This window comes from Columba livia, chromosome 6 (genome assembly GCF_036013475.1).
Source record: "Columba livia isolate bColLiv1 breed racing homer chromosome 6, bColLiv1.pat.W.v2, whole genome shotgun sequence".
Lineage (NCBI taxonomy): Eukaryota > Metazoa > Chordata > Aves > Columbiformes > Columbidae > Columba > Columba livia.
Genome location: NC_088607.1, coordinates 37213441 through 37239542, shown reverse-complemented (window position 1 = coordinate 37239542; position 26102 = coordinate 37213441). Strand labels below are relative to the sequence as shown.

Genomic DNA, 26102 nt, shown 5'->3' with positions numbered 1-26102 from the left:
ATGTCTCCATCAGGGTTTTGAAGGTACTTTGCACATCTCCTTAGGGGTCTCCTGACCTCAGGCTTACCAAGAAATTATCCAAATTATAAGCAGGGTACGCAATGCTTCTCACTGTGTCCTTTCCCCCTCATTCTCAACATCACGTTAGTTTTGGGTTAGCTGTGTGTCAACAGGCAAGGTGACTGGACTGGCTTAGGCTGGAAAATAAGTCAAGACTAAAAAAAACCCCATCAAAGATGGAAAGAAAAACCATGGAGTAAAAATCAAGTCCTTAAGAGGGTGAAATTTTGAAGGATGAATCAAGAATTAATTACACGGGGGCAGCAGGGTGGAAACTGAGGATGGATGGAAACTGTCCATGACAGTGCCTTTATTTTCTTTAAAGAAGTCTAGGTTCAATTGGTTGGGAAAGCAATAAATACTGTAAACCAGTCTGAGTGCTGTGGGGCTCTTCAGGAAAATAAACCGCAAAATTACACTCTATGAATACACTGAAGTATACACTAAAAAATGTGCATTCCTTAGAAAACCTGAGCTATTTAACAATTAAAGTTGCTAAAAACCTGTAATTCTATGTTTTGATCTCTGTACTGAAAATTTATATTCAATGCCTGACAACATGTAGAACTCAGGTTTTTTTTATAAGCAAGGGCGTTGGGAAGTATATTAAAACACGTCTTTCTATAAAGCCCAGAGGTAAATATTATTTTTCAAAAATGTCTAGAAGGAAAAGGCTAAAAAGCGGGAGGAATGTAAACTGTTTCATGCATAAAATCATTCCAATAAAGAGTAAACAGCAGTAGAAGGGTTATATAGTTAAAATATGCAAAACCAAATGGAAAAGCTCACCACTGTGGTTTATTGAAAGTATCAGATGGACCTAAACTCTCCAACCCCATATGGGATCCGGCCCCACTCCTGAATTTGGCTTTGTCTGCAATATAGCACTTATTCTTACATCTTAATTCTGTCTCCGATTGGTGCTGAAGCCTCTCAGATGGTCTCTCCTCTTCCCAAACCCTGACAACATCCTTTCCATCAACAGACAAGCCCTGAGAATATGTTTCCATTTACAAAGGGTGTGTTTAATTCCATTAGGAATTAAAAATCAAAAGAAATACTAAAATATGGCTCTGCAGTGGTCCAGCCCCACCTGACAGCATCATTACAATGAAGCATCCTGCATATAGTTAAGAAGGGAAGGAAAAAAAAAGGGCCACGTATTTATCATTTTGCTCAGCTCTGCACCAGTAGTTTTGTTATCAGATGAACGTGGGATTTACTCAGGTACCTGATCTTCAAACTCCTCCCTTAAATCTCAAATTTCCTGACCTTGATGGCACCCAAAATACCCATTCTTTCAAAAGGAAGGAGGCCGACGGATTCCTGACAACTGAAAATGAAGAGATTTCAAAGAGAAGACTGATCTTTCTCATGAAAAGCTTCATAACAGCTGCAACAAAAGGATAGCGATGCAATTGGAAATTACCACTAATAAATATCTGGATTATGCATCTGTCAGTCTATTGGAAGACAATTATGGCGGTTTTTTTCCTTGCCATCTAATTAATTCGCTAATGGTTTTGTTTACAAAACAGGCTAGAGGCTGTAATAAATTTGAATGCACTTCATAATCTGGGGCCGGATTTCTCTTAAAACACCAATAAAAATGAAAAATGCTCTACTGTCCATTTTAAAAAGGTGTTGTACAACCCCAGTAAAACGTGGCTGAAACTAAGGTTCATTTTTATGTGTGTGTCTTTATTAATCTCCATATCATAAAGGAGTTTATCTTTAGGGGCCACCATCAAGACAAAAGGACTTCAAGGGATATATGGCACCATAAAACACTTGCATTAACGCTTTGGATTATGAAATAAGAAGAACAGCATTAACTCTGCATCTATTAAAATCAAGCCAGAGAGGGCCGGGAGCGCTTTTGAGAAGAGGAGGGACATCAAACCCCATTTTCACAAATTGAAGCTGTGACTTGAAATAAAAGGGACACCGGGCGGCAGTGGCCAAGTGCTGCCCCTCATTGTCCAGCTCTACTTGAGCCAGGCCTAGGTTGGACTAATGTGCCTGGTTTGGGCATCGCTCCAAATTGGTGAGAGCCGGCTGGACAGTGAGGAACCAGACTCATCACGGGCCTGGAAAGCTCCAATTACATGTAAAGCTCAAAAGAAGCACATTTTTTCTTTTAAATAAAAGAGTTCTTCGGGTTCACACGATAATGGTCTTCAAATACAACCCAATCTCCAGGGTTATGTGTATTTGTACTACAAGTGTACTAAGAATTACAGCAGGGAGATGTTAAATATTAGGAAATACCTTCCTGGGAATTTCCTACCCCAAAGACTCCAAGGACAAATTAAGGAGAGCTGGTCAGAAGGGATCAGGTATATTTGCCTCTGCCTGGACAATGACCTCTTCAGGTCCCTTCATGACCACCTGGTTGAAATATGTGGCTCTAAGCACCACCAACTTCTGCAAAACCACTGAACGTTGAAATATACGATTAAATGTTTTGTCAAGTCAGGGCTAAAAGTTGAGATGTCCTTAACCTGCCTGGTGCCTTCAGGATGTCCCAGGCCATACGTCACCCATAGGGGTGCAGAAGTTCTCTCCAGGCTTGTCTACATGAGGGACGGTGGGTAAGTCTATAGGTTTTCACTGGCATATCTGCTCTGAGAAGTAAACAAAGATGTAGCTGAACCCAAGTCTCAATCAAGCTTGCGATGGCGTGTGGAGAAAATATATTATTTTTGCAATTTTATAACAACAGGAGTGACTGAAAATCTTCTCCTATTGCTGAATGATTGTCAAAAATGATAAGTGCATAAATCAATATAGCAAAAAGGCACATGTTGAAGTTTGGACCTGATAATTCACTCTACCTGTGCTCAGCCATCACCTACATGAACTGATTTCACAACAATAATGGCTCTAACCCCTGTATGTTTAGATACTCTGGTGCCTTTACTTCAAATGACTGACCTGGGGCGGTTGATTAGAAACACAGGACTGAAATTAAAAGGAAATTAAAGAACAAAGATGTGAGCAATAAAGTTCAGGAGATAAGATGATGATGGTTGAGGACATCTGACCTACAGCTCCATCCTCTGCAAAGCAGTGCTTGGTGGGATATGAACCCAAGATGACATATTTGTTCCCTATTATGGAAACACCTGGATCCCAACACAAAAGATGCTCAGATGACACAATGTTGAGAAGCTGAATTGCAAAAAATAGTGGACGCATCTGTTAATCCATGCTATTAAAAACCAAGAAATCACCTCCAATGTTTTTTTTTTCTGCCCTGCTAAGGGAGGTGACACCAGCTGGAAGCCCTCTGAAATTAGGGTGCCTTGTCCTAGGAACGCAGCACTGCTGGCTTTTCAAACACTGAGCATCACACAGGTCCCGCTGTAAGCGAAATGACCCTTGATGTGATTTTGTTCTATGGCAGAGCTGGTTCTTGTGTAAAATATTATAGCCCAGCCACTGCTCAGCTGGCTTCTCCCCTCCAGAGAATCACAATATAATCTGGGTTGGAATGGACCTTCAAAGCTCTTCCAGTCCAACCCCTGCCATTAGCGGGGACATCTTCACCCAGCTCAGGTTGCTCAGAGCCCCGTCCAGCCTGGCCAAGAGACAAAAAAGCCTGGAACCCATCGTCCAGCTGGGGATGAAGAAGGAGAACAGGATGGGTAAGGACAAGACACATTGCAAGAGGCACCTGGTAGCCTTCAAAAACCAGAGCAAACAACGTATGACACCAATGCAAATTGGTTGGAAATGTCTCTTGACATATACAAAATAAACCTACCCAGAAAACCAGCGCAAAAAGATATTTCCATGTGTCATCTCCACAGAATCAAAAATGATTTCAATTTTAGGCTGTCTCGCCTAAAAGCCACAATCCTTGTGTAGGAATGCGTTGAGGGGTGACCTATGCAAACAGGCACCATTCACAGAGGTGTCTGCAAAACCAGCGTATAGCTGTATAAACCACAGCTGGAAATTAAACCGCAGACCAACGGGAGCGTTATTCCTTCTTGTCCAGCAAGACACAAACTAAATCCCAGACATTCCGGTTTCCAACCAGACACTACCAGTTGCCCTCGGGAGGGGTACAGAGATGCCCTGGGGGGCCTTGCCCACAGCAGTTAAGCTATAAAAATCCTCTTCCTTGCAATGTACTTAGTTTATTTGATCAATCTGACTCTTGGAAAGCACAGAAATGTGAATGTTTTCCAGGAAAAAAATTCCAATGCTGTGCATTATCAGGCACCGTCACACACTCAGGCAATAAAAGAGGCAATTCCATTTCATTTTTTAGCCTTAAATTATAAAACATATTTTTCATGGAGAAGACAGAAGGAAGAAGTGAAATTCTAGGCTCAGTTTTGACAAAGACAATAAATTCTCCCTTGGTGGTAAAGAAAAATAATAAAATCCAGAGTGTAAAGCTAAACTTTTAAATATCTTTTATTCTTCTGGGTGCAATTCAGTATTGGTTAGGAACCTTCACCAGCATTTTCCTGCTCAGGAGAGGGGCACCCACCCCTGGAGAAAATCCCCAAGAGATGATGGAAACATTTCTCCCATCAATAGGTTTCTGGAGGCTGTGGAGGTGGCACCAGGACTTCTTGGAGGTTTCTGAGATCTGGAAATCTCCGAAAATTTCAATATCTCTACCTGACTCCAATCTGACCTGTTGAAGGAGCTGAGCACGTCCCCTCCTGCTCTTCCTCACGTCACGCATCACTAAGATGTGGGTTCGGTCAACACCTTACAGCTTCCAAATTCACTCTGCGAGCAGCCAGAGGGCTGGCCCATGGCCAGCATGAACAGCCACATTCTCTTTTATGGGGTCCCATAAGCATCCAACCAACCAACCTCACACACCATCCCAGGACCACCTTGAGGTTTTCAAAGCTTGATAGTGTGAGTCAAAAACAGCCTTAAAAATGGAAACAAACCTCATAAGCTCCTTCACAAGCTCCAAACTGGTGGGTCCCTCACTCCAGGTCAACTCAGGTGGCAAAGCCAGCGGTGATGTTAAATTAGGAGACAAATCTCCTAACAGCTTTATGCTGTTGTCAACAGAGGGGAAGGACCTTCAAAAGGGAGGTTGAGCACAACCTGAACTCAGCTCTTGCTCTAAAGCATCCTCAGCAGCAGATACCTATAGAAGGAGGGGGACAAGGACAACCTTCCCAGGCTACACCTGAGCTCTTAGGACTCTCTTCCAAAACAACAGTTGCTAATATCAAATAAATAAAGAACTAAACCCCCAATCCCCAGGACGGGACCAGCGTTCTCACGGACGTGCTCTCCTCCATGTGATTTTACATCCATCCGAATAGGAGAAGTCATAAACAAATCATGTGGAATCGCACTTTTAACACAGAATTTACCTGTTATGTCACAAATAACAACCAACACACTCAAATTTGCCTGTTTTCCAATTCTCGGCACTATGGCGCGGAGTTACAGAGCGGGGACTCCCGCCATGGTGGCAGCAGTAGCTCTGTTCCCTTTTCTGCCCTAATTTATAGGGGTTCCTAAAATACTCCACTGGTGTCCAGTGTCAGGTTGTCAGCCCTGTGACATAAACAAAGCTCCCTCTTTCTACTATAAGTTTTTGCATCTATATGACAATACGAACGGGTCACACAGCGGCTGCTGTTTCAGTCTCCTCCCGCTCAGGCTTTGTTTTAATCAAGACTGCAGAGGTCAAAAGGCAAGCAGAGCAAAAAGCAAGCTCAGATTTTGCCCTTTCTCTAAAAACCCGCCAAAAAAAAGTAGTTTTCTGTGAAGCACTGTCATAGTTCAGGCATTGAATTTACAGCTGACTAAATAGATCTGTGTCTAGTCTTGAATTAGAAAGTGCTTAGAAGAGGCATGGCCCCATTACTCCAGTTTTGGCTGATTAAGATTTCAGGTTGCTCTTTCAATCTTAGCACTCAATGACCACACAACTCGTTAGGTTGTTTTTAAGAGACAATCAATGCCACCAACACAGGACCACTTGGAGAGAGAAGACGCGTGCTCCTCTCTCAACATAGTACATAAATTCTTCTTGGTTGCTGTAAAGGTTGGACTTAGTGATCTTAAAGGTCTTTTCCAACCTAAACGATCTATGATTCTAAAGCATTTATTCATACAGTTCAACGGGAGATGTAATTTAGCTTTCTTCGACCATTAGAAAATATATAATCCCATCACATAATTTTCTTCTAGTTATTCAGGTGTAATAACAAAGAAAAATACACGGCACTTAATCTAGGACTTCATGCAAACTTCAAACAAGAAAAAGTTACCTACCAGCTCGACTCGTCCAAACCCTCCGACTCCAAGGGTGTCAATGATGTTGAAATCAGACAGTTTCAGGTTGGCGAAGAAGGCAGCTTCGGCTTCATATCTGGATTTTTTAATGCGAAAAAACGGAAATTTCTTAGAGGCGCAAACATGAGCACTGCACAACACTGTACCCGAATGGCATGAGCGTGGAACAGCCTTTACCTGCTTCATTTCCATCTTATTTCTTACAGTTTGCTTTTATTCCCACTCATCGTTTTGCTGGTCCCAATTATAGCATCGCTCCGCCGTGCACGGTTTTCCAGGTGAGAAAAGCAAACGTACCTACTGCATGCCAACAATGCAAATGTCTGGCACTGCAATTCAGCTCCAGCTACCCAGCCAATGCTACATTTTTATATTTTCTATTGATCTTCTTGTGGGTGGGTTTGGTTTTTTTTGGTGGCTTTAAGTATTTTTGGAAGATAACGTCTCTCATAGGAGTTTCTCTTATCCACAAGCTGGCAGTAGTTTCTATAAACGTTTATTGAAAGTGGCAAGATCATTAAGGTCCCTGGAGAGAAATCACAGCCAGGTTTTATGAAATCAGATCCGATAAGCTGCAGGCTGGTGTGCAAATGCCTGAAATGAATGACTTCAGTCACATATCAACATTCTTAGAAGAATATCTTCACTTCTTTTCCTCCTATAGACTCACTTGGAGTAGACGTCCCAACCCAGGAGGTCCCAAAATCCAGATGCTCTCTCTCTATCCCGTGTCCAACTGCCTCCCAATGCAAGTTCACCAAGCCCTTAACTAAGGCAGCATGCAAATCCAACTCATGCAAGCCTGCCAAAATGAGCTTCCCATGACTATCCTCATGAATATGATGCCTCTAAAATAGCTCCTCGTCAAAGTTTAAGCTATTTTTAGAAAGGCTCGGAGGGGAAATGGATGAACAGGATCCACCCACTCAATAAAGTCTGACATTCAGCTGCCGAAGAAGTCCCCGCGTGTGTCCAACCTTTGGCTGCTGGTGACACAGTTGTACGGGAGGAGAGCGGTGACGGATTATGGAGAGAGACATGGCGGGTGTACGGGGGGAGCTGGCTTGGTTTTCAGTGCTTAATTATAGCTGTAATATCTTGCAATTAACAGACCGACCATAATCCGCTATTTCACCTGGATGCTTCATGTGTGCATGGTAATGGTAGCGTAAAGATAAAACATCACAGCGTTAACCACCATCATATATAGGTATCTACTCTCTATCCTTTTAATATACCTTGTCTGTCATACCTGTCTCTACTTCAATAATGGGATGAAATTGATTTACTAACTCTTTCCCCTCAAACCACCTTCTTTAATCTATTTAGAACTCCAGTGACATTAGGCGAGAAAGAGCGAAAGAAAACTCGGAAGTTAAAAGGGAAAAATAAAAAGAGGCGTCAAGATTGGTGAAATGTCATGTCATCCAGCTCCAAATCCAAGGCAATAGAGCACAATTTTATCTCAGGGGTGCTGTTGGCAAATTACTTAAGCTCTGCTTTATCATTTACACTGTCACCAGATCCTCCGGGTGACCTTGCTCCTGTGGCCACCGCAGCTGTGTGCAGCTGATTTTGGAAACCAATCGGTCCCCAGCCCGCTTCGAACTTGGGATAACCTTGTGTGACACAGCTGCTTATCGATCGCTTTATCCTCACCACGAGGGGCACGTAAAACCTGCTGCTGCTAAAGGAAAGGCGTGTTTATTCATCCCCTTCTAAATCACAGCAGACATGTCATTTGAGGGGTGACAGAGCGGTGAGATTAGTCTAATTTTAACAATAAATGTACAGAGTCATCACGTTCCTGACCAGTTAAATGCCCTTAATGATTTATAATTGCTAGGAAGATGAAATCCCAGCATGGAAAAGATTGTTTTGACAATCAAACAATGGATGCAAAACTTCAGGTCCAGGGAGCCTCCCTTCTTGGGGAAGGAGGCAGGAAAGAAGATTTCTGGATGCTGAGCAAGCGGGAGACGAGAGATGCCTGTCCTGGTTTTGTTAAAAACAAGTTTCTCTTTTAGTGAATGTGCCTGTCAGCTAAAGCTTCATATCAGCTGCGTTTTCCTGGAGAACCAGATCCATGTTTTGGTGAACACAGCAATGGAATGTGAGGTTATTGATAAGCATGGATGGACATCTCGCCAGAGGGGCAACGAGAAACAGGTGACCAAGAAACTGACCAACTGTGTATAACATCCCATTCACGTGAATACTGCATATAAAAGTGGGAGATCATGAGGATCTTGTCCCTTTTTCCCTTTTCCTCATGGCCGACATTAGGAGAGGATCTTGTGAGTCGTCCCTGTGCACTGAGGCCAGTGACAGACTGAATCCAGCTCCGGTTGGCTGCAGAGTCCAGTCCAGGACTTTGGGTGCCGGCTCTGTAGTTGCTGAGACTTTCAAGATTAGTTTTGTATATTTTGTATTATTTTCTCTATTCTTATTAGTAGCATTAGTAAAACATTTTTAATTTTCCCACTCTCTTCTCTCTGTCCTTCTTTCCCTCCCGATCACCTGTCCTGAGTGGGAAGGGGGGAGAGGAGGTTAACAATACACCTGCCAGGGTTTTATTGTCACCCCGCAATCTAAACCCTTGACAACGCCAAACAGCAGCGTGTCGGGTGGGTCAGGGTCTCCAGAGACATACAGGACAGAGAGATATTTTTTCCCTATAATACCTCTTCCCCTGAAAGATGGCCAAGTCCTACAAAAACACCATATAGTTCACATTGGGCGATGTGAGAGGACACAAAGCAGGTAAGACACGGCACAGTGCCGGGATGCTCATCCCAGCAACTGCAAATTCCAACAATCCTCCCCAAAATCCCTCAGTTTGACATGAGACGGGATCTGCCGCTCCAGTGCTGACTTCTTTCTTGTTCTGTGTGTCGAGGCACAGAAGCCAAAAGCGTCGCTGACAGATTTTAAAGTTAAAAAAAAGGGTGTTTATTTATTATTTTGCTTAAAAAAATGTACTCGCAGCATTATTGTGATTGCTTTTTGAAAGCCCTTGGCTGATTCTCTTTGACAGACTGCTTATGTGTAATTAGTACGCACGTGTGCACTAAGGCATATATAACAGACTGGGTGCAGCTTTCTACATACTGTGCAACAGGCATCCAAAAACCAAGAGAAATTCCAAAAATATATAGTAAAACTAAAACATCTGCAAAATCAAGCAAGCCCTTTGCGTGCTTAGTAACAACAGTCACGTCTGGATTCTGTTTTATTCCCAGCTACAAAGGTTAAAGTCCACTTTCAAATCCTATAAATTAACAGGAGCTATGCACTTCAGCCCTACAAAGCTTAAAGATAAATCTCTTCAGTTAGTTCAATAAAAGTCTCAAAATGCAAATATTCCCAAGCCACCTCCTAAATCAGAAATCGGGGTAGAACCCTCATCCTGAAATTCAGAATATGGATAAAGCTTTCGTCCTTCACCTTCCTTAATGTGAGTGTGCTGCTCACTGAATAGAGACTCCCAAGGTTTTGCAGTGTGTGCTCCTTGCTCTACAAAATTACAATGAAAACCATGGCATATCTTAATTTTATCACCTCCAAAAGAAAAGAGACATTTTAAGGCATTCAGAGGGTAGTGCAAAGACACACAGAAGTTATTTGAAAATTATTATTGGTTTGGCTTTAGGAAAATGTTTGCTTCCGGACCACACTGAAGAAATCTGCTACGCTCAGATAGTGGGGAGGACACTTGGGGGAACAGAACAGAGATGAGATGAATGGTAGAGACCGTTTGACCAAACTTGTGCAAACTGACATGGAAATCTCTCAGCAATCTGTGGGTAAAATGTATGTGTGTCAGGTCAGGGTGTATTTATTTTGGTACCATTCTGCTGATGCCACAGCCTCTTCCCATCCAGTACCTGGCAGTGTCATGAGAAAGACAGTTATATTCTAAATATTCAGCCCTATACTGGTGCTCTGAGACTTTTCAAACAAGAAAATGATTTATTTTTGGTCCTCTGTGAGAGCTGGTGATTTAAATTCCTAAATTAATAGCCAAAAGGTGCACTGGGAAGACACCTTGGGAGGCACGAACGCTGATCAGCATCACACCAGCGTCCAGTGACATTCTGCAGCTACACACGTGCAATTAATAATTACACTAATTACCTTTCTGCTCTGCGATTTCTGGGGTTTTCTGACTCCACTTGAATTAGATATAATTAAGAAAGGGCTCTCCTCCAGATATTTTGGTAATTGTGCTTCTTGTCCCAGCTATTACAGGCCAAAATGCCTGGAGAATCATCACTGGAAACGCACAAGAAGATACAGAAAACATGTGATACAAAGGGGGAAAACCAACAAAAAGTCTGTTCTTTAAGAAAGAGCTTCTACAATTAAGGCTGAGATTTTCACGAGAGCTTGTGGGAAGCCAGGTATCAACTCCCAACATGCTCTCAAATGGGCCTTTCTTCTATTAAAACTGGGTTTTGTCTCCCACCCTACTCAACCAAGCCTGCCAGAGCTCACAGGAGAGGTGTCTTCTCCATAGGGAACACCAAAAAACAGTATGGAGGAAGAAATGCTCAGAACTGAGTCACACACAAGGATCTTGTGAAATCTCCAAGGCTTCCTGCAAATCTGAGCAACCTACTGAACCCCACTCAAACGACCAGCTTCCCACAACCATCTCACCCCAACAAGTATCAGTGCCCTCCCATGGAAGAGCTGGGGCTTGGCTCCACCATTTCTTTCTTCCATTCCAAATAAAATACATATTCTTAAGGAGGCGCTAATTAAAATGCCTCGGTTGAGCCTGTTAGTTGGCACGGTCAGACATCACATGCGAGAAACCGGAGCAATCGGGGGGATCAGGAGTAAATACCATCATCCACATGTCCCGTTACTGTGAAACGGCAGCACAGGAGCCGCAGCCCAAGTGTTTGGGCAATGTCTGTTATGCAGGATGGGAGAGGAAAACACGTGCCTTCTTCATTTTCAACTATTTAAATGAGTGATTACCTCCTAGGATGATGATTTCCTCCCAAAACTACCGAAAAAATAAAGATAAAACATCTTATCTAGGCAACAAAAAGGATAAATGAGAAAATGCGAGGAGCAAAGATTTGCAATTACCCAACTGCTCAGCTTACTAAACTAGCTCACGATTCCTATCGCATGAGCGAAATGTGCTGGGAAACATTAGACATCTGTTACCAAACTGTCATCCTGATAGAAAACTTGGCTTCTTTCCACCTGCCAACTAGATGTAAATTGCAACCAAATGGGAACCAACCACCAGCCCCCCAATAAGAGCGAACGTAACCATTTTTGGGTGGATAAAACCAGAATTTCAGAGCTTTCCTCAGTGACAGACGTCTGGTTGTTTAACAGCTATTTGGTCAGTTTTGTCGGCTGGCCTGATCGCTGTCGCAGCCATCACAGAGGCAATGCACTTTTGCACATAGAAATATTGAATTTCTGCAAAGACGAGGAGAACTTGAGTTGCAAGAGTTGGACGGTGATGTTCAGACCCAGCCTGCAAGAAGATACATGTGAAATGAGCCTAAGAGCCACAGGTGGGGTGGGAAAAAATACGTCACAAACTGAAACGAGATTTCTGCATCCACTAAAGAAGAGAGTTTGTCTCCTTATGGTTCTTAAAACATAGCTAATTTCTTTTTAGTATGCTGCTTCAACTGAGGCAGCGCTTCAGTAAAATGAGTTTGTGATAAATGATTTAAAAAATTGACAAAAATTATTAAAAATGCATAAAAATTGACTCAAGTCTTCAATTTTGTGACCTCTTTTTCTATGCGCCTGAACATACATACTTTAGCCCTGGCAAAATAAGCCACCTAAGCTGTTAGCCTGCCTGGTGCCCTGAAGTCACAGCAGCTTTTCTGGATTGGATTCATGCTGTTGAGTTAAGAGAGATGCGATTCCCAAACGCGAATGAGAAGTGGCAGAGGACATGAATTGAATTCATGTAACGAGGAGGCCTCGTTATCTGCAAGCGATGGAGGGAAGAGCAGATGCAGCGGATGGTGGTAGGGCTCCCATGCCTCTTCCCCGTCTGCTCAAATGACTCCGAAAAGCTCAGCTTCACGTAGTTCTGAGTGATTTGGGGCAAGGGGAAATCTATGAATGGTCATATGGGTGAAAGTGAAAGAAAAAGCACCTCGTGCCACGTCCACCCGAGATCCTTACCTTCAACTAGGCCCCGTCTGAGCGGGCCTCGGAAGATCTAGGCCCACTGAGGCAACAGACAGAAGCATGGCACAGCGACAGTGTATTTTACACAACCAGCAAGATCCAGAGCCCGGGAATGCCTGAAAGCAAATTCTTGAGAGGCATTGAGAGCAAATGTGTATTTCTCGACGGTGCCTTGCCACTAGTCCTCAAAGAGGTCCCACCCCACATGCAAAACCCTTCTTATCCAGCATTCCCTCCAGATATTGAACAATACATTTTTTTGGGGGGGTTTAGATGCTCCTTGACAAACGGTTGCAGCAACAAATCCACCCCAAGGGTATGAACCCAAAACCTTGGTGGGGAAAACCATAACACGCTCATCAGACCTGTCTAAGAGGCTGATCCTGCAAGGTGAAGAGCACTCTTAGGCCTCCATGGACTTGCATTGGGTGAAAAGAAGATGCTCGCCCTAAAATTACAGTCAGGCAGAGCAGGCAGTGATAGCAGGGAATAAATATTTCCTAAATACTGTCCCTCTTTTGGGGAAAAGACTATATTTTGTGTTTCCTCCTCTGGGTACCACACGTCCAGCTCTCTCATGATGCACAAACACACCTTTCTACTTTCAAACGTCCCTTTCAAATAAACATTACTGGCATCAGTAAGAACAAAAAAATAAAAAAAAAGACTGTCTCTTTAGCTATTTTACTGTCCATCGCATAATGTTACAGTAAAGGTGCATTTATTTCAAGCACTGTCACATTATCGCAATTTATTAGCTCGTTCACAAGTACAGGATCACAAGATTTTACCGGGGCACCTCCATCGACAGGGCAAGCGGGAAGACGCCAAAGACACCGAGCTGTTAGACAAAAGTACCGGCACAAGACAACTGTGATTTCTCCCCTCGGCAGTAAGGTCGCCGTTGCCCACCCAGCCCCAAGTTGTATGAACCAGGGAGCACTGACTTCCAATCACCCGAAATCCAAACAGGTTTTTCTGCCCTTTTGCAGAGACAACAGACCGATGGCACATCACTGTGGCCGTAAATAATATCTGCCTGGTGTTTGCTGTCCTAGCGCTAACCCAGGATGAGTGCTATGGGGTTACCCACAGACTCGTTAGAGAGGATTTACTTGCGGATGAGGATTTGCTGCCCTGCACCAAGGAAGGCCAAGGAGGAGAACATCCAACTCATCTTCTACTCTTCCATTTTTCCTCATTCAAGCAACACTGAAAAAGTGAAAGGTGTCTATCGATCTATCGACATGTATCTGCAGATAGCTAGATACAGGGAGAAAAGTAGGATAACTAATAACCCAGCTTTTCCTCAGGTCAGGTCTCCTTCTTCCAGATCATCCTTCTGAGGTCAGCAGTGCAGTGGCTTTAACTCCCGATTTAGCTGCTACCACTTCCGTCTAAGTCTTACACCTTCGACTGAAAATCCAAATCAAGAGAGATTGCGTTTGGATTTTTAAAAGCAATGTGCTAGTGGCGACGATGCAATCGAAAGCTACGGCTGCGCGGACCATTGCATCGAAAAGAAAGGCTGTCTTTCTTTTCCAGTTCACGTTGTCGGAATTTCTCTTGGACCCACCAGCACTTGCGCTCGCAGCGTACTTGCCTTTAATGACATCAGGAGAAATAGCATACCTCCTGGTTTAGATTTTCTTATAGAAAGTGAATGTTTGAGTGGCAGCTAAAACAGACATTAAAGCTATGGCATCTCTAACTTCCTCTGGAAGGGGAAGGAGATCTGAAATTAAAAACATAAAGTTAAAAAACTAACAGAGAAATTCTTTTTCCCCTCCCCTATTTTAAAAGCACGCTACTTTTCAATTAGGGATTGGCAATGCGAACATGATCTTATGCTGTTTATTATCATAAGCCGTGCTCATCGCAGAGTTGTTTCCGCAGTTAAGCAAATAGATTTGTTTGAATTATTGGGCTTTGAATGTGTGGACGCCAGTTTCACTGAGAAATGTAACGGAATGCATACAAATACAGTCAGTTAAAACAGCTCAGGAAGACCTCATCACTCAGGCTTCTTTAAAAAGTCTTCAAAGCTAATATTGTTGAACTCCTAAATGTGTCAAGAGGCTGGTAATACCTTACCAAACAGCTTACGCCTACTGGGGTCTGTACCTTCCATCTAGCAAGACTATGAGTGGGACTTATCTGAACGCAGGACGTGCAGGGAGCAACTTTATTAGGGTCAAAAAAAAAAGCCCTAAAATCCAAATTTCACCTTTCCAGATGTTGGCTGTGTGGATGCTGGTTTTCACTGAAAGTCAAAGGAAGGGCATCACTGAAATGCAAATTTTACTTTCTAGATGCAGGCGCTTCTCCTTCAGCTTCTACTGAAAATGCCTGATGCTCCCAAGGGGACTCGGTCTCAGGGTCCTGCTTTGGGATGTCCCGGTTCCACCTTCGGTTAAAACAGCATTTGCGCTTTTGTAAGACTCTTGATGCCGAGAACATCCTGGAATAGTTCAAACAAGATACTCTACAGGACAGACTGACTTACAAAAACAAGACTTTAATCCATTTTAATTAAAAGGGGCGGAGGGAGGATGTGGAATTATTCCTTCCTCTGGTGGTGTTTCCTGTTCTGCACAGTATTAAAAGATATTGCTTAAGGAGGGGGTTTGTTTCTCTTTTTATTTCCTTTTTTGTGTTAGAAACTCTGAATATAGCTGGAGACCCAAGAAACTGTCTCATTGCCACTGTATTGCACCTGGGCCTTGGCTCAACAGGGAGGGGCGAAACCCAACTAGTTGCAGTTGGCAATATTGTGTGTGGTGCACTGGGTTAACCTGGGTGGGAAACTCCTTGGTGACAGCAGAAAAACAAAACATCAGTAACTTCTGCTGACTCCAAGACAGGCGGCAACAGCACGAGCTGAAAATCCATGCTAAACAAAAGGAAAGCAAATGATTTTTCACAGCACCTCAAATGCCGCGCTCCAACATCGTAATTTCATTTTAATGGAAATAACATCAAATAAAAAATAAAAGATTATTTTTAAATGTTATTCATCAACATTTTTTCTTCCCAAATAAATTCACATTCAAATCACATATTTCTGTAACGCATTTCCTTGACAATTCAATGTTTTAATTAGAAAAATCTCGACAAATGTTCCTTGGGCAATGGGTGGACGAAATATTGATTCACTACCCTCTTTCTTCATGTGTCCCCTTGTCATCACGTTTCAATGCCATCTGGTATGTGGCATGGGGGTCTTTTGAGTTTTATGGTGGGTTTTTTAAACAATACTGTTGGAATATTGCACCCACTAGATAAAAGGTAGATATTATATGCTTTAGGTTGCTGTAGTCCACTGGATTTCATGTCCTGGCCACTCCATCCCTCCTCCCAAGAAAGCTTTTAATTCTTGTTTTACCTTCCTAAACCATGGGTCACTACTGAGATAAAACTTGGGTTTAAACCCCCAGATTCAGCAGCTAAATCAGCTCTAGCTTGGGTATACTCAGTGATTCTGAATTCTGTTGTAGTGCTCAAACCCTTGCTCTTAAATAAATACAAGGTCAGTGAAAAATAAACCTGCCCTGGTTGCATGCTTGTTTGTCCCTGATGCAAACTGTCCTTGAGTGATCCAGAAGAAAAAAGAAGTATTATGATAAGGAAGGAGGCAATCCATTAATTTCCCTTCGTTCTCCTTATTAGTTCTGAATTTAACAGTCTGGATCTGCAAACTTGAAAGATAAGGCATCAAGGGTATTTCCTTTCACCTTTCTGATTGACTTGAGAGGAAATACCTACAGATTCCTAATTTGCTCCTTTGGAAAACCCAGGCTTGGGAGAAGTACCAAGGGTAAAAAACCATTTCCTGTTAAATCTCCAACTGACCTGCGTCAGGGCAACAAATCTCAGCTACCAAAACTTGGTTTAAAGGTGCCACTACGTACCAGAGAAGAACACCAAAGCTATTCTAAGTCAACTTGTTGGCAGTCATCAGTAAAGAGCCACAGCCACATTGCAACCTTGGAAAACAAGATGTGATCTCAAGGAAAAACAAACAAACAAACAAACAAAACCAGTCTAATTATAGCTTTAAAGTGCTCAAATCATGGTTAGTGCTGCTCATTGCTCTTCTGCTTTACAGAATCTCATGATCTAATTGTAAACCTCTAATCAGACCCAAATCTGCTCGTCTAAGCACATAAACATTAACTGTCCCTTTTGCCTCCAGCCTTAACGTAGGATATTGGTTGTGGACTCAAATTCTCTAAATTCGCACCATGGTAACAGCGATGCTCATGTGAAAGAGACTTGGCTGCCGTTTTCTTTCTCTTAGACGTTTTACAGAATGTGGAGAACCTATTGATGCATCACTGATGTCAGACAAACTTTCTTGTCCGACTCACCGTGTTTCCTACTTATTGCGCATTTGTTCAAATCCCACGGGATTCAGCCAACAGCATGCGCTCCGTTTTATCCTCAAATGGACCTAATCCCTCAGGAAAAAAATCACTTACTAGATGGTTTACAGCTTGACAGCGGCTAAGGAGTAGAGGTCTATCTCGAGTGAATTGGTGTCCTTTCTCTGGGGGCTGTCCAGAGGCATTTCATTATGAATAGAATTAGAATAGAATAGAATAGAATAGAATAGAATAGAATAGAATAGAATAGAATAGAATAGAATAGAATAGAATAGAATAGAATAGAATAGAATAGAATAGAATAGAATAATACTGATTGTTAAAATTATTATTATAATGCAATGTCTCCTGCAGCCTCTTCCAAATTCTCACATAGACCCGCGTGTGATAGAACCTGGAGATGTTGCTGGAGCAGATGGGTGAACGTGCTCTCTCAACCCAGCGGCTCCCCGAAAATGCCCGCAGATCACCAGCAAGAGTTTTTAAATGCACTAGGAGCCCTGAACCAGGTCTCCCAAAGTGTCTCTGCAAAACCCTCAACGTTTTATTCATTTGGCCGATGCTGGAGCCCTCCAACCATGCCGGCACAGCTAGTGGAAGATGCTGCATCCGGCATGTTTCATTATAATTTACTTTGCGGAAAAAAAGAGGTGACATGTAAGAGGAGGGCGGGGAGAAAGGGAAATATTACATAACATCCTACCGAAAAAGCAGGAGCAGGCAGGAAGCAGATTTTTCCTTACAAAGCAAGTACGTGTGCACACAAAGCGAGTCTTTCTTTCGCTCCGCTTGTTCATTCTGGCAAACAGATGAAACTGTGGGAAGAGATCAGTGAAACCGGGCTCCACATAACCAACCCCATCCTGGTATCACCCTGTGTCAAACCCGCTTTTAATTGGTCTGATCTGCTAACATTTTGCTTTCTTGTGCGAGTATTGCTTTCAAAAGAAAAATCAGGGTCTTGGGCCACAAAGGTCCTTTTAGCTCCATGTGGAAGAGACTCTGGAGAGGCAGTTTCTCCTGGAGTTGAACAACTCTACTCAATAACAAAGGCCAGTATGTGGCAAATGTCAAGAAAAAGCATCAAAATGAAGGGTCAATTTAAAGAAAATCCAGAGAAATAGAAAAACCAAAGCAACTGTGCATGCATTGTCCCAAACACACCTAAGAAAGGTCTAAGAAAGAAGAACAGGTGAACTTGAAGGTCTGTGTAACAAGGTGGATGGATGATGGCAGAGCGGTGGATGTGGTCTACCTTGACTTCAGTAAAGCCTTTGACACAGTCTCCCACAGCATTCTCACAGCTAAGTTGAGGAGGTGTGGTCTGGAAAACAGAGTAGTGAGGTGGGTTGCAAACTGGCTTAAGGAGAGAAGCCAGAGAGTGGAAGTCAATGGTGCAGAGTCTAGTTGGAGGCCAGTATCTAGTGCAGTGCCTCAGGGGTCAGTACTGGGGCCAATATTATTCAATATATTCATTAACGATTTAGATGAGGGAATAGAGTGTACTATCAGCAAGTTTGCTGATGACACTAAGCTGGGAGGAGTGGCTGACACACCAGAAGGCTGTGCTGCCATCCAGAGACCTGGACAGGCTGGAGAGTTGGGCGGGGAATAACCTGATGAAATTTAACAAGGGAAAGTGTAGAGTCCTGCATCTGGGCAGGAACAACCCCAGGTTCCAGTATAGGTTGGGAAATCACATATTAGAGAGCAGTGTAGGGGAAAGGGACCTGGGGGTCCTGGTGGACAACAGGATGACCATGAGCCAGCACTGGGCCCTTGTGGCCAGGAAGGCCAATGGCATCCTGGGGTGTATTACAAGGGGAGTGGTTAGTAGATCGAGAGAGGTCCTCCTTCCCCTCTACTCCGCCCTGGTGAGACCACATCTGGAATATTGTGTCCAGTTCTGGGCCCCTCAGTTCCAGAAGGACAGGGAACTGCTGGAGAGAGTCCAGCGTAGGGCAACAAAGATGATTAAGGGAGTGGAGCATCTCCCTTATGAAGAAAGGCTGAGGGAGCTGGGTCTCGTTAGTTTGGAGATGAGGAGACTGAGGGGTGACCTTATTAATGTCTATAAATATATAAAGGGTGAGTGCCATGAGGATGGAGCCAGGCTCTTCTCGGTGGCAAACAATGATAGGACAAGGGGTAATGGGATTAAGCTGGAACACAAGAGGTTCCACTTAAATTTGAGAAAAAAACTTCTCAGTAAGGGTGACAGAGCACTGGCCCAGGCTGCCCAGGGAGGTTGTGGAGTCTCCTTCTCTGCAGACATTCCAACCCGCCTGGACATGTTCCTGTGTGACCTCACCTAGGCGTTCCTGCTCCATGAGGGGATTGGACTAGACGATCTTTTGAGGTCCCTTCCAATCCCAAACATACTGTGATACTGTGTGATACTGTGATCTCTCAATGAGGCTATGGCACAACAAACGTTTAGGAGGTATGACATGACCATCACTGGGATGAAGATAACACCAAATAGCCTGGCCTAAGGAAAGAGTGATTCCTTGTGTTAAATCAGGCTGACAAATCAAATTATCGTGTCATGCAGATCACCTCGAGAGGGAAATTCCAGCCAAAACAGGGACGGAGAGTGATCTGCTGAAGGAGCTCTATCGAGACAACCAGCATGAGTGCACGGCAAACTCCAGACATGCTATCTGTCAAGCCTGAATTTTTAGGCACAATTAACGATTATTTTAGGAGATGGCTACTCAGGTCACCCAAGAAGAAAGAAAACTTGTGACTTGATGCTGAATAATATGTAAGACCCATTTTGAAGTACCACCAATGAAGAACCCCCCTATAACAAAACCATGATGTCTTGAGATTTAATATAGCCGGAGGTCTGAGAAGAGGTTTAAAATAAATGCACCGCTCTTGCACTTAAAAATTCAACAAGGGAACTCAACGAGTAGCTAAAAGGGTTGCTTAGGAGAATGAAATCTTAGCAGCAGCATGTAGGTGTCTGGAAGCACATAGCAATCATACTGTCTATCAAATGTGGACCTAGAATAGGTCAAAAGGAGGCTGGTGTGGCTGAACAGCAGGATGAGACAGTACATTAAAAGCAAGAAGGCATCTTTCAAATACGAAGTGGTTTCAAAGAAATCAATAAAGAGAAAAGAAAAAATGAATCCTGTTGAAAGGAAAAACACCATAAGGCAGGACCAAAAAAAAAAAAAATGCAAGTCACAACTTCAAAAGGCATAAAACCAAATAATAAATCCTTCTCAATCCCAGCAGCAGCGAGGAGCCTGACAGTAGGCTGCAGGGTCTCCAGAGGCTCCTGTGCTAGAAAGAGCATGCTGAGAACAACAAAGCCATGTGAGAAAAGCTCGGTGCACTTTGTACCCCTGGGTTCAGCGGGGAAGATCTTGGGGAGATCCTCCCACCGCAATCTTCCTTTCCAAGGGAATCACCGCCTTTGATTGAAGTGGCGGTAGGGGACCCAAGTTGACCAAAGGAACGTTAAGTCATCTCTAGGCCCAGATGGTGTTCACCCAGAACTTCTGCATGAACTCAAGGCGAACTAAGAACTGCAGTTTGTAACCAGCTCCGCTTGCCGAGGGATGGAAGTGGCTTTTTGACGTGATCCAGAGCGCTGTCCTCAACTAAGCCCAACATCTGTCCTAACAGAATGAGTTGAGACATGGATAAATCTGACTTCTTTGGGGAAGAGCCAACATGCTTCACAAGTCTACTGGAGTTCTTTGAAGGGGTCGATGTGCACATGGGCAAGAGAGATCTGGTCGGTAGAGTTGGCTTGGATTTCCAAAAGGCACTTGACAAGGTTTGAAAGGCTGTTAGAGGAATTAAGCTGCTGTGAGATAAGAAGAAAGGCCTTTGCATTGATTAAAAAAAGGCTAAAGATAGGAAACAGCAGATAGTAATAAGTGGCTGGTTTTCCTAGTGGATGGTGGCCAGCGGTGCTCAAATCTTTCCTGCTCAACATTTTTACAGATGATCTGTAAAAAGGGGGGAAGTAAGTAAAATGACAACATTGGTCAATGATACTAAACCACCAAGCACAGCAAACAAAAACCCAAGGTGAGAAATTGCACAAGGACTTCAAGATACCGAGGGACAAGATAATACATTCACTTGAAATCCTGTAGAAACACAGTGATGAACATTAAATTAAAATTAAAAACATTAAATTAAATTAAAAAATCCTTATCTGATACCTGCAGCAATGGGTTGATTTGTCCACCTTTACCACCTCTCTCCCATCTCCAAACCTAGAGTAGAAATGGAAAAGGTACCGAGAAGTGTGACGGTGAGGAGCATGGGTCTGGATTGGTTTCTGCTGCAAGAATAACCGCGTTCGAGGCTCCTTCCCGGGGAAAAGACAACTCAGGTAGGAGATGACAAAGGTGCAAAACTTGGGTGTGCAATGCAAAGCAGCCGAGCAGATTCAGGGGAAAAAATGAAACACAAAGGGCTGCTAAGTATACTGATACACAGGAAGTGCCTGAATCACAGGGTCACAAGTCAAAAAGCATCTCTTGGCTCTTGTTCTCCTTCCTCAGTACCAGCTGCTGGGCACGGTCAGAGAACACAGGGTTAGCGACATCTTGATGCAGGGAGGCACTTCCAGTGTGTCTGTATATAACCAGAATAAACTGAGACACTCAAGACCCCGACTTGTAACGACTAAAAGCACTGAACAAAGGGGAGGGTTGTGTTTGGCAGCGCCTGCTCCGGGAGCCTGTTTGTGTTCTACATGGGGAGACACGAGCTGTTCAATCTTACGACTTGTCTTTACTAGACAAAAGGAAGTATGTTATCAGACATTTATTTAACACATGGCAGCTAACACGAGGGAAAAACATAGTTCTCACTTATTCACTGATGCTATTCCTAAATTCACCACATGAGAAAAATACTAAGTGCTCTGTCAACATTTGAGTATTACCATGTGCTAATTAGAGAGAGAGGGGAAAAAAGGAACCAAAGAAACCACCCTAACCCCTAAGTTTTTCTGCTGCAGATGACTTGAAAAGTAACGCAAGTCGTCTCATTTGAGGAACACCAGGAAGCTGGAAGGCTCAAAACCCCTCACACCACAGCAGTTCACCAACTCATTTGCCACTCTTCTAATGGAGGAAAATACTTCTTAACAAGTCTGCCACATACTCAGCTCATTCTGGCAAAGGGCCGATGGCATCCCAGGAGCTGAACGTGGGAAAGGGACCTGGGGGTCCTGGGGACAGCAGGGTGACCATGAGCCAGCACTGGGCCCTTGTGGCCAGGAAGGCCAATGGTACCTGGGGTGGATTAGAAGGGGGTGGTCAGTAGGTCAGAGAGGTTCTCCTGCCCCTCTGCTCTGCCCTGGGGAGACCACACCTGGAATATTGTGTCCAGTTGTGGCCCCTCAGTTCCAGCAGGACAGGGAACTGCTGGAGAGAGTCCAGCGCAGCCACCAAGATGCTGAAGGGAGTGGAGCATCTCCCGTGTGAGGAAAGGCTGAGGGAGCTGGGGCTCTGGAGCTGGACAAGAGGACACTGAGGGGGGACTCATTCATGGGGATCAATATGGAAAGGGTGAGTGTCAGGAGGATGGAGCCAGGCTCTTTTCAGTGACAACCAATGGTAAGACAAGGGGCAATGGGTTCAAACTGGAACACGAGAGGTTCCATTTAAATATGAGAAGAATCTTGTTCCCGGTGCCAGAGCCTGGAACAGGCTGTCCAGCATCCCTTTGTGGGGTTCTGCCTGTTTTCCAGCTGAGACCACATGTGCATGGTACTTTTCCGTATTTCCACTGGAGGGCAGGAACACCCCGCGTTTCCAGGGGCCACTTCTAGCTCATTCCCACACACCCATCCACTTAAACCAGCCTCATAAGGCCTGGCCTTCAGGAGACATCCTTGTACACTTATAGACTTGCATTTGGTTTCTCTCCTGCTTTTACGAGTAGCCTCATTTTTTCAAAACAACATTGTTATTTTCACAAAATAACTCCAGTATTCCCAGTTTAGCCCCATATCAATACCCAGCAGTTTGGCTCCAGTGTCCCTTTGCTCCCCCCAGCGTTCAAAGGTCCCCCATGTTCCCCACCTACCTTTCCTATAGGAAGCACAAACATATCAGAAGTACATGTATATTTGCTGACCGGCAGGTTAACATCCTCACCGGATGTTTTAAAAGGTCTGCAGAGCTGATCTGGGGAGATACAGATTGTCTTGTCTGTATCTTTATTAGTGAAAACAATCATTAAGAGTAGAATTAGAGGACACAGGAAGAAATTCGGTATGTTGTCTTCCATAAGGGGAAATGTTGGAGTTATTGAAGGGTTCATGCACAAGGCTGAGCTGCTTGACAGTTTATTTAGTTCCAAAAAGCATCTCAGAAGGTTCCCCAGTAAAGGTAATTACAGGCAAGAAGGTGTCAGGAGACTAAAGGAAAGGTCTTACAGAGCAGCCTGGTGCTGTGTTGGGACCTGCACCGTTTGATGGATTTAAAATCCATGGGTGTAAAGGTTCAATAGCACATCGCTGAGTTTTTCTGTTAACATTAAGCTACACAGAGTAGCAGGGTGAACCACGATGAGCTGCAGAAGGACTTGAGGATGTCCAGTGACTTGTCAATACAGATGAAATTAAACAGACGTGAATTGATACGCATAGAAAAAAATAACCCCAACTTCTAACGTCAAAAGATGGACTGAGAGATTATTGTTCCTCCCCAAGAGTTTGTAACAGTCCCATGGAAGCATCAGAAAATGTCAGGGATGACCAGGACAGGAGCAGACAACAACCTGCCCTTATACAAACCCTCTACTCCTTTACAGGAGTAAGGACTGAGCAAGCCAGGGCTGAAAATTACCTACAACTTGGCATTTTCCACACTTTTTTAAATAAAAGGAGACACTGCTTCACTAAAATCTGTTTTCTCTTTGGAAGTATCAAAAGATTCAATATTTGGTATAGTGCTGAAAATGTTCCGCATACCTAAGTTTTATAGACAAATTCTTTCACAACTAAAGCCAAAAATGTCAACATTTTGTTGCTATTTGCTATAATGACCCTACGTTATCTCATAAACTGGGATATAATTCCACAGGTGAAGCTGCAGCTTTTCTGACTTCTGCTTAATTCGCTTTATCTCTCCGTATCTACGTCCTTAGCTGTAAAATGAAGATACACCATGGAGACCTATTCAAGAACAGCTCACCTGTGGGATGTCTGGGATCAGGTCCAAGGTCCATTTTGCCCAGTATCTGTGCTGGAGAACAACCATGAGGACGCGCCAGGAGAGGCAGAGCAAGCACGTCGTGATATTGCCTTTGAATCCTCCTGCAGCCTCTCCAGGCTCGAGGGGTTTGCAGGAGCCCTTGGAAAGTTTTTCCATCAAGGAGCAGAGTTTTGCACAGCAAAACAATCCTGTTTGTCATAATCCACATGAGAAGCTCCACAACCAGAATTTCAGGTGCGGGAAATGGAGCTCAGCATCCTCCTAAGAGGAGGGCTGTGCCACCATTATACTATTGTAATGAATCCACGTTTTTTCATTAAACTCTTAAGTATCTTTGTGGCACGGGGATGCCCAGAGCTGCTTTTTCCGGCACAAACCTAAGCAGTTGCAGAGGGATGATCCCCTCTGCTCCGCAACATGTCACAAAGCCCAGACCACAGCAAGGACTTCTCGCACTGCAAACACTTCTCCAATAGCACCCAGTGGTCAGCCTACACACAAAATCTTTCCAAAAGTCCATTTCTGTTCTTGAAGAGGATCACGCACTTGCTTTAACAAGTATGTTTTTCTCCTCCCTCTTTCAGCATCTTTAATAAGCAACAAAATTCTAACTGCTGGCTCATCAAGAGGATAGAGAGACCTAGTAACTCTTATTTTTTAATGTAACAAAATAGTACTTAGCCAAAGGGTAAAAATCGACTTCTGGGGAATAACTATATAGTCAAACACATGGTTTCTGATAAAGATTGTCTTCCTGCATCTCCCATCCGCTAATGGCTATGCTGTCACTTGAAACTCCCCAAAGAGACTTAATGCCGCCTTCTTTTCCTGGAATTAGCAGCGGCGGTTTCAAATTAGCTTCCCTTTGCCTGAAAATTAATTAGGAAAGGCCTGAACTCAGCTACATGCCAAACAAGCATAATTTTGTGAACTGTTACTGTCAAGCGCTTCAGCATCGAATGCTGCCGGCTCCTGATTAACACCAGGCAGCCCAGGGAAGGTCAGAACTTGTTTCCAAGTGATACTGGGGAACTAAGAACATCTGCGTCCAGCAGGGATAAATACAAATCTGCTTTTTAAATAGGTAGTAGTTGATTATCTTATTATGGTATAAGAAAAGCTGATTTTTTTTTCTTAAAAATGTTTGATATTTGTCATTTAATGTCTAGTTTTTGCAGCAGCTCCTCGTTCTGGCTGAACCGAGGGGTATGAGGCTTGCCAAACAAACATCTGGAATTTGGAGCAGCCTCCTGCAGTTCATCTGTGCTTGGAAGCATCCTGAGATGGTTTGGATGCTCCCTGTGGGAGTCAGTAGTGATGAACCGGAGGGATTAGATAGTATTTCCCCCCACAAACCAAGAGGGTGGGTGGTGAGTAGATCAAACGATGGAGCAGGACACAGCAGGGTATCTATCTGAATTCGGAGTTTGAGATCATTGCAGTTCTCCTCCTCCAGCTCTTCCTGCGGGGGCTGGAGCAGAGCTCCTGTGGTGACCAGGGGGTGACAAGGCCACTCGCTGTCTAAATCAGGAGTCCAGATCTTGTTTCAAGGACTGTTACACCAATGGGGCTACATCTGCCACCTGGGTCCTCCACGTCTACTACGCAGGCAACCTCTTTGTGCAGTCATCTCTGCCACCTACAGATCTGAGCTACAATGCTATGAAGCGGGAGGTTGGATTTACCGATCCTACCAGCTGGAAGTCTCCTACACTCTCTGAGATCCCCAAGAACATCCTAGCCCATGGCAGATACCAGCAAGCTACTCTGCCCCTATTTCTCTACACTTACTTCAGTGACAACCAACGGTAGGACAAGGGGTAATGGGTTCAAACTGGAACACAAGAGGTTCCACTTAAATATGATAAGAAACTTCTTCTCAGTAAGGGTAACAGACACTGGACCAGGCTGCTCAGGGGGGTTGTGGAGTCTCCTTCTCTGCAGACATTCCAACCCGCCTGGACACCTTCCTGTGTAA

General features: G+C 43.8%; 1 protein-coding gene across 7 annotated transcripts in view; it reads right to left on the bottom strand.

Moving 5' to 3' along the window:
• PRKG1 (protein kinase cGMP-dependent 1) overlaps positions 1–26102 on the bottom strand; it is a 442922-nt gene that overhangs the window by 25036 nt on the left and 391784 nt on the right. For 5 of the 7 annotated variants that reach the window (XM_065068161.1, XM_065068160.1, XM_065068162.1 and 2 more), the window contains one exon: positions 6334–6430. In XM_065068161.1, the coding sequence (XP_064924233.1) occupies positions 6334–6430 (97 nt within the window). Of the gene's footprint in view, positions 1–6333; positions 6463–6531; positions 7012–26102 lie in introns of those variants that run through there. The other 2 variants (XM_065068165.1, XM_065068166.1) reach the window with 2 other exon arrangements.